The sequence below is a fragment of the Hylaeus anthracinus genome, unplaced genomic scaffold, assembly GCF_026225885.1.
Source record: "Hylaeus anthracinus isolate JK02 unplaced genomic scaffold, UHH_iyHylAnth1.0_haploid 11997, whole genome shotgun sequence".
NCBI classification, from domain to species: domain Eukaryota; kingdom Metazoa; phylum Arthropoda; class Insecta; order Hymenoptera; family Colletidae; genus Hylaeus; species Hylaeus anthracinus.
Window position 1 is genome coordinate 12,533,701 of NW_026534344.1, and position 9,777 is coordinate 12,543,477.

At 39.2% G+C, this 9,777-nt stretch overlaps 1 protein-coding gene across 1 annotated transcript in view; it reads right to left on the reverse strand.

The window, feature by feature from the left end:
- Positions 1 to 398: 398 nt before the first annotated feature.
- The window catches only part of LOC128889199 (uncharacterized), a 423,312-nt gene continuing 413,933 nt past the window's right edge, over positions 399 to 9,777 (reverse strand). Inside the window, exons 11-13 of the mRNA XM_054146613.1 lie at positions 6,325 to 6,476; positions 6,026 to 6,098; positions 399 to 5,948 (exon numbers count right to left, since the gene is read on the reverse strand). Of these exons, the coding sequence (XP_054002588.1) occupies positions 5,927 to 5,948; positions 6,026 to 6,098; positions 6,325 to 6,476 (247 nt within the window). The 3' untranslated portion in view covers positions 399 to 5,926. The remainder of the gene's footprint in view (positions 5,949 to 6,025; positions 6,099 to 6,324; positions 6,477 to 9,777) is intronic.

Sequence of the window (9,777 nt, forward strand, 5' to 3'; positions counted from 1 at the left end):
AACGCATAGATATACGCATATGTTTATGTGTCATATAACTATATATATATACAGGATTTTTTTTGTATGTACAAGAAACGCAACTGTAGGCGTTTGTCACGTAGCTTCGTGTCCTCGCGAAACCATTCGATCGCGACAGTTTCTAATTCTCATGATTCATTTGTTTCTGTTTTTCACTCGTCAGCTCGGTTATCGTGGATCAATTTTTCGCGCGGCACTCGAGCGATTTCCTGGCTGGTCGATGACCGTTCACCTTGTCATCACGCGGACGATCGATGTTCTGCTTCTCCATTTCTCTCTTCCTCTATCTCCCTTTCTCCCGTTTTCGTGTTACAAAAATCGTAGAAAAAAGCGATCGGTAGAAAATATTACAACGACCAGTCGTGCTGCTGCCCGCTTCTCCACCTCGACGTCGAGTCGGGGATTCCCTCGTTGAACATGGGTCTGGTAACGACCATTTTGAACGATCTTACGGCGCGAATTCGCCGCATTCGAATCTTGACAACGCCACGCGGATGCTTACACGGTAACACTCATTAATTATTACGAACGTTTCGTACCGTTGTATCGTGTATACTTTTATGATAAATGTGCATGGATAATTGTCGACTTCGTTCGGGATTCTGAGGGCTCGTTTACATTGCTGCTACTTTTTGAAAACCTAAATCTGATTCGAGACTGTTGGTATATCATAGAAAGCTTTTCGTGAAGGTATATTATTGCGTTTCGATTGGGATTTATTACAGTATTAATTGCGTCAGAGTTGAAGAACAGTCTTCCATTGGTCGATAGTTTATCAGTGGTGCACATGATTTATTTCATCAAATTGTGTTTATACCATACGTCACGTAGTTAACAGATTCTTAATGGGGTCACGTCGAGATAAGCCTTTACGACGAGCACTAAAGTATTCGATAAGTTAACAATTTATTTCTATGTAATCGATATCAAAATTGGGCTTTATAAAAAAGAATGGGTATATAATTCAAGCATAGTGCAGCAGTGTAAACGTGCCCTATCGTCGGAACATTCTTCGGGCTACTGTGTTGCCGAACTCCTTTCTCAACCTTAAAAGTTTTCGAGAATCTTGAAAAGGTTATCCGGCGACATCGATGGAATACATTGGCAACTAAAGTAGTATAAAATAGATAAGATTTAAGATAATCGAGCATACATACATATATGTATAAAGTACTTATGTGTAAGTCCTCCAAAGTCAGAGAGGATTAAATTAAATATAAGAAAAGTAAAAATAAAATATGTTACAGTTATCGAGCGTAATACTAAGATCTAGTTTACATACAGGCAATACATTCTTAATGTAAAATGGTATTAACAACGTGCAATTGAGTACGAAAGTAGTTAATTCGGTGCTTCTATGAAATTTTCTTTTCAGAGTGTTTATATCAACAAACCCATTTTTATTTAATCACGTGTGACTTCAGAACTGAATTAGCGTTGGTTTAAGTAAAAAGATAAAATGGTGCTTCGACTCAGATTAGGTCTGAATTAGGCAAAGATAATTGAAATCAGCACTAAATGTACACGATTCGATACAAAGATGTTCATTCTATACTTATCAGTGATTTTATAGAAACAGTGAATCACTTTCCTCGTGGTATGTACATCTAAACTTTATCAAAACGATGATATGGAAACTTTAGTAAAATGTACAGTAGAAATTGTAATACTGTAGGTGAACACGTGCGTCGATGGCGATTTCTAATCGTTAATCTTTAAAAAAAAAAAGAATAAGGTTCGGAGAAAGGTGTCCGGCGTACAAATGGTGTTGTTCATTTTTTGGCTCGATCGATGAATTATACTTTCTTTATCGCGCGATCTTCGCGCAGACTCTGGTTCGTTCTCGTACATACGACGCTACTCTGTTGCATATAATACACATTTGTTTCTCGTACTGAGAGAAGAACGCGAAATACATATCGTTAAAAGTATCAACAACTACGACCAAAGATTCGCATCGATTAATCCTGTAGCGTAAAATGCTCGGTCCATTGAGACGGACTGGTGTTACATAACGAACAAACCTTCATTACGTACCATTAAAACTATTTAAAATTAATTACAATCGAAGCCTTTATCACGGAAACGGTCGATAGAAATGTAGAAAAATATTTTGCGTTTTTAAAATATCGTGTATCCGTACGATTAGTATAAATAACATAGGAACGGTAGAACGAAAGAAAAGTGTTACATAGAAAACTACAAATTAAACGCGCCAGAAGAGCTGCCCGTTGACGTTCGCATAATTTAAACGCTTCTTAACAAAGACCTACGACGAATAGTACGAAAATAAAATCACTGATAAAATTTTTCCTACGCGCGTGCTGATTACGAGAATCGCTCGACGGTGAGTACATAAATAATTAAATTAAACGTAAACAATCTATGATACACTTCACAGCGAAAACAGCTGTTCACGTCCATTTTTCTCACCTGCGTGCATAACGCGTATGCAATGGAGAACCGGTGTATTATCATACCCAGTTTATTCCGCAGATATCGCAAAAGATGAGAACATTCGACACGTAATCGTGTAAAAATATACGGAAATTATCTACTTAAACGCCTAATGACTGCAAGGTTTCTCTCAGTACGCGAACTTACGTATTAGCGAGCGAAAAGTTCAACGGTTCTGCTTCCCTCGCATTTCCCTCTCCGGATCGCGGGGCGCACGCGGATTTTCCGTCGCGTATCGCAGACGCGGTTTATACACAGGAAAAACGAACTCTTGGTCCCTATGTTTTCACAAAACTCTCCCCAGAACCCTCCACGCCCCCTCTGGTTTCCTCATTGTTTCTCTGTCCGTCTATTACGAGTTCATTCAGGCAATGAACGAAACAAAAGTATCGAATCTCGGCTGGATCGATTCTTCGCTAGGAGCGAGCGCTGGTAAATCGAGATCGTCGAAGGAAAACATAAAACGTGAATCAGTGACGCGCGTATGGAAACGGTTCTTCGACGATGTAAAAAACTGTGTTTCTGCGAGGATCGCGAGGAACACATTCTTCTTGAAAAACTGAGTCGGAATAGTGGAGTAAAAGTTGCTTGTAGGAAGGGTAGTTTTCACAGTAATCGATTACCCTCTGTGTCTATTAAAGAAAGTCTAAATGAAATGATAGGTTTGATGTTTTCAAATAAATTATTCATTATAAAAATATACACGTGTAATATTTATTCATGTATATATTCATAATAAAACACTTATTTGGAAACATCTAACCTATCATTAAAACGATTCTTGTAATAGACACCGAGGGGACTGACTTTATATACGTGTTTGTGTGTGTATTTTGCGGTATACAGGTAATATTTCAGAAATTCATTGACCAACAGAAAATACGTAAGAAACATTCATGTGAATATCTGTCTCATTTGATCTTAGCTTAGAGATTAGTGAGTTCTATGTTTGAGTAGTTTGAGTAAGATCAAAGAGTATTAATAGAGCATTCAGGTCATTGACTGTTTCCTCGAATATCTAAATTAGGGTCGTCCCCAATATTAATATTTCACCACTGAGTCCCAAGAAAGGGCGATCACTGCAGAGAATTGCTGACCTCCCTCGACAAATGACCAGAATCAGACCCGACTAACGATCAATTAGCAAGGTAATGAAGCTCTACCGTGAAGAACCGTAACTAAACACACGTCACCGCGAATGAAGCCACATATCGTCAATGCTGGCAAGATGTAAACGCTTCCCGAATAACTGCACGTGTGTGCGCGTTGCGAGCGAGTCGTATATCCCTGTTGTATCGATGATTGCGTCGAAACGTTCCAATCGTATCTCGTTCGTTAAGTACGTGCACGATGACCGTCGTCCGCTACTACGTATCCTAGAATCTTAAAACAACCTCCAGCTTACTCTACAGGAACGACCCTATACTTTTTTTTTTCTCAACCATCTTCTTCCACCTGCATCCCTCTGTCCACACCTAGGAGTTTCGTTAGCGTATATCAAAAGGACTATGTACAAAAGGGTCGGCCCATCGAGAACGATCCCTCGAGCATCTGTCGAAGGTGTCCAAGAACTCTTTCTCGCTGGTCCTCGGGCTTAGGAACTATCCTTACTGCTACGCGATACTGTCCAGTGAAATTTCGCGCTCCGACGGATCGATCGTCTCGTCGATCCGCGGACGACCTCGACCGACGCGGTCCTCGCTTTCAACGATCGTGGAACGCTCGAAGTCCCGCGACTGGTTCGTCTGAGAGTCTTGGAACTTCGACCAGCGTTGACGCGTTGACTGCTAAGCTGATTCCGTGCGAGTTTCGTCCACGTTGATCTCGTGAAACTTTCAGGATTGTTCACAATTAATGCTCCCAACTAGAGACGGATTGAGATTGTGCAGACCTCCGTGTTACAAGCACTGTGATGTCTTGTGGGGTGTGGGAGGTGATTCAGGAATTGATTTAGCAATTTTTCAAGATTCACACTTTTTCAAGTTCGTGGAGAACGTATGTCTTATTTGATCTTGTTCGGAATCTGATTGACTATCAGAGAATACTGATGGTCAGGAAATGAAATTGCAATTGGAATTTAAGCATCTCTTATGAAGGTCAAATACAAGGTAACACACATTTTTGCTCGAACAATCCCTGAAATATTCCCCATGAATTATGAGACGTGTACACATCGTCCGTTTTTGCCACAGTTTCCTACAAATATGTACACAGTGTATCAATCGAACCCTCTTTTACCATTTGCAGTCCAGATTTTCTGATTTCAGTACAGTTCTGTCAAGTCTCACTCGACATAGGACGGCAAAGGGTTAAATAAACAATTTGAAGTACTTATACTTTGACACAACTGTTGCACAACAACTTTTCATTTAGACTTTGAATATTCTCCAGCAGAGGAATATCCTATGCTATAACCCTTGAAGTCTTTATCTCAATCCATCCCTGTTTTAGTCTCAATACCTTCACTCTTTCCAAAAGTTTTCACAGCGCGCGCTAATATGGGAAGCACACACGAAACGTATATAGATAAATATTTCATAAATTAACACAGTAATATTAATATTTTATTTCTCGTAAGTGCATATATTCTGCGTACGTTTCGCATATGGTTTTCATATTCCATGCACAAAATCAGCGGTTTAATTACACCCTGGGAAACGACGTCGCAATACCGAAACATTAGCGTTAGTCGTATACGCGTAACGTGGCCGTAGAGATGGAGAAAATTTTATTCGAGTAACGAATAAAACGCACAGCAATTGATTCGTGACGTTCAATTGAATATTCTGCATGCGTCTTGCAAATCTTCGCATATTCATTGTAATGTACTTCAAATTACAACTAGTATTTAACGATTAACGGATGAAGAGTTGTTTACGTTTATTCGTTTTTCGAAATTTGTATCTAGAAAGTGTTCGGTCCACCTCTGCGTTGCAGTCGACGCGTCGAAAGCGCAGCTAAACGCAAATGACGCTGTGTATTAGGCATCTTCAAGCGTTACAGAACGTGGTAACGCGTCATGCAAGGAGGAAACATCAGTTTACCGCGTACAGGGAAAAAAAATGTTGCCACGCAGAGCAAAAAAAGAAGTTGGCTTCGTCGGAAATCGTCGACGACCGCGTCGGTTTTCCTAGTACCTAAATGATGTCCTTAACCGATGCGAGATCACTACGTTGAATTATTCTTCTTTTACTTTTTGCGTTGTTCTCCATCGCGAGCTAATCGCTTCGGAAGTTTTCTCTTCGTCCTTTCACAAGCTCATCGTCCTTTGCGAGTCTCTCGTTCGCCAAACAGCATTTCTTCTTGCCTCCCCTCGATCCTCGCGGAGGCTGACCTCATTTCGTAGAAGATTCGTGCGTGAATATATTAACATTTATATGAGTGCGTCTATTTATATACCGGTCCGTCAATATCGCTCCCATTCGACGCGTTGCACGGTAGCTCGTTTTCACTGAGCGTTCAGCTCCGACCTGTTGACACGAAATTGTCAGAAAGAAAAAGGAAACGTTAGAGATGTTTGTGGTCCATAGTCGTTGAAATTACTTACTTCAAAGATTTATAACGCTCCTTCTCTGGGTTGTTGTCGGGTGGCTCGCACTCGAAAGATGCCAACGCCAGAGCTGTGGGAAAAATGACGAAGACGAATTGTTATATTTTTTTAAATAGAGTTAATAATGCTTCTTCCGTAATGTACGATTAGTATTTTCAAAAATTTACTATTTAGTTCCACTGATACCTGCAATACAACCTCTACTGTTAGTAGATATAGAGAAAATGGATAACAGCTATGATTTAGTAATATTAACTTTTAAAACTGTTTATTTAAATATATAAAAAAAATGTTACCATTTTCGGTCAGCACCGGGCTCGCCTGAAGAAAGGCAATGACACGAGGATTCTTCTCGAAGGGACACGCAACTTGCTTCCAGGCGATGAATTCCGTCACTTGCTTCGCCAGCTGCCAGAATTTCTCGAAGTTAATGTGTCCATTCGGTAGCCTGGAATGACAATTATACAAAGAACAATTAAAACTTAATATCTCCGATATAATTAAATATTTATGATACGTACAGTATCATTCAGTGTTCGGTTAAACATTAATAACAATTACGGTTCAGAATAAGTATTCATTCGAGACATTAATCGTGAGAAATTTAAATATTAATATCTGACAGTAGTTAAATTAATTATTAACAATATTTATTATTTAAACACTGATGGGGAATATGATTATGCTGTGGTATTAATGTTCGAAAATCGATATGCATGTGTAGAAATCTCATTTCATCTTGTCTCGTGCGCGTTACTATTCTCTACGGAATAACCGCTGCTTGTTATTTTGTAAAATTAATTTCGGATAATCCCAGTCGCATTAGCACGCCCGTGAAACGCATTGATAGGTTAAGTTAATGGGCCAGGTCCATAAATTTCAAGCTTAGGACGCATTAATCAATCTTCGGTCTGACGTATGCTTCGATTGATTCAGAATTAATGAGAAATGCTTTCAGTTGCTCGTACAAGATTGCAATTAATATATCGTTGAGCTGTGTAAAAAACGGAGAGCGTTGATTTCTACAAAAGTAGTTACATGAAGTCGTCCAGGTTTTAGATCTTCGACGTTCGATCTTTTTTTTTTACAAATATTGCTTTAATACTGTTTTTTTTTTAAGTTAAAAATGCTGAAAACATTATATCCTTCCTAATGTCCAGAAGTGAATCTTAAGACCTGTTCTCGTTATATTTTTTTTGTTCAAGTTTACTCGAAGTTAAATTCAAGTTTCATCTTTCGCGTGATATAAAGCAGAATCAATGATGCGCCTAACCAAGATCGTTTGATTACTCGATGAACGAATTTCAGCAACTGATTTCCACCTCACTGTGTACTTTGTCTGTGCAGAAGTTAATATTGAAACTGAATATTTTACTGGGAAAAGGAAAGTTTAGGGGAAGGGAGGCTTTTCGAGCTTCTTCATTTTGCAATTTCAAGAAGTGGGCTCAAAGTGGTCAGTTTGGGAAGAAAACTTGGAGAGTTTCCGAGTAGTCCCTTCAAGTTCTATATACTCTTCGGAAGAAATGTGATTTTATGCGCAAACAATCTCGAAACTTTTTAAAATCATTCTCAAGGAAATGGAAAAGGAACAAGCTTGAGGTTAGGTGACTTATGAAACATTTTAATGCAGTAAAATGATAAGTGGACATCGCACTTAAAATATATAATGAAAATATGACACCTGTTTCTATTGATATAAAAAAGAATTGGATTTTTATGTATTGAAAATCCTAATACGAATTTTACTTTAATTCTCCACTTCTTCAATATTATCTAAATTGACTCCAAAAGTGCGATAAACGATCTTTATCCCCCAACAAAAAATCTAGGCTACTTTATATCTGAAAATATTGTCTGTATACAAAGTATTCAAAATATGTTTGTGGTTCCCTTGTAGTTCCTTTTATTTTTGTTCTATTCAGATAAGAATTTGTTTAGATGCATCCCTTCCTTCGATGGACAGTATCACTTTATATCTAAAAATATTGATTACAAATACAAAATTCAATATCCTCATAATTTCTTCAAACTCGTCTAAATCAGATGAAACCTCCTTTCCCCCACGACCCAACACGACATAGTACACAATCCACCGTGTTGACTCCCCCTTATGCAATCGTAAATAACTCTGTCCAGTCAGCGATTACCTTATACCTTAACCCCAGATCCGTCCACCGATCCCCAAATCCGTTTTCTATGCACCATCTAATAAGGAAAAAGGTCCGCAGCCAATTATCCTCCCTCTTTCACAATAGACGAAATCCGTAATGGAATTTCGATCCAGGAAGGTCCCAGGAAACGCGATCTCTAGCGTGATGGAGGGGCAGAGGGTGCCTGGATATCACTAGGGAAGATAGGTTTCTTCAGACCGCCGATGGATATTGGCCGATCGGAACATCCACCGACCGAAGACGAATAGCCAGCCGTATGCAAATGTATGTTACGTGCGCGTTAGGCGGACGTCGCGTAGTAGGAAACGAGAGCTGTTGGCGCGCAACTTCGCGTACTTCTGACTCGACGATAAATTGCTCAAGTTCGATTCGTAATTTTCCGATGGCCTCCCCCTCCTTCTTTCATGAAAGACCCGTACGTGACTGCGTGGAGCCCTGGTTGTTGTATCGTTACTAGGAAACTCGTTCCAGGACCGATTCAAGTCGTTCCTTTTTTCCAATGGGTGTCGACAAGTTTCGAGAAGGTCCTGAAAGATCCCCCACGCCCTCCCTGAAACTCCAACGCTCCTCGTTTTACGGGCAACTGATATATTCTTTTTTTTTTCGCCCCGTGATAATTTGTACTGGGGACAGATTTTATTTTTGATGGCGAACTTTGGCAGGAATTGTAGAGGGTGAAGTTACGAGGAACGGATTTTTCGAAAGTGCATGGTTTTCCTTGAAATTTTCTTAACATACAGAAATTTAAGGGAAACCTGTAATTAATATTTTGGAAATCTAAATTAAAAGTTACAGAGGCTGGAAGTAGAAAATATAACTAAACTCCAAGCAGTTTGAACAATTATTTTCTCCTCAATCGGTACCGGATCACCCACAGATAAATTATATTTTTATCTACTCATAGTATTCTTTAATTTTCAATTTCGTTTCATTATACTTTATGTACATTCAGGTTGAAACAATAATAAATATTAATCCCTTAGATATTAATAACAATCACGGTTTAGAATAAATATTCATCAAAGACATTAATCGTGAGAAACTTTTCTATATTTTTATATCGATTGATTTGAATAACTAAACATTAATTTCTGAAAATAGTTCAATTAAATATCAACAATACTTATTACATAGTGAATGATGGATCTATCCGTTTTTTTACACTGTTTACCACCATATTTCTAAAAAAGAACCACTTACAGATATTTAGAACATTAAGTGCTTCCAATCTATGGAGATTTAGAAAACCCTTGCGCAGCTTTCAATTCTCGTATTCCTCGAGCTGCCTAACCTCGTGATGCACAGTCGTTCATCCGCAGGCTGCGTGCGACTCGAAGCAATTTGTATTCTCGTGTCTGCACGGTGATCTGTTCTTAGAATTCATGGGAACGTTTTCGGGCTGCTCAGACGATGGCTGCCCTAACATTCTACCATTCCTCGTGCCTCCGCCGTTTCGCGGATAACGCGCGCCGTTATGAGTTTAATGCACACATGTTACGCGCTCCAGTCACGCAGACACACACACACACACACACACACACACACACACACACACACACACACACACACACACACACA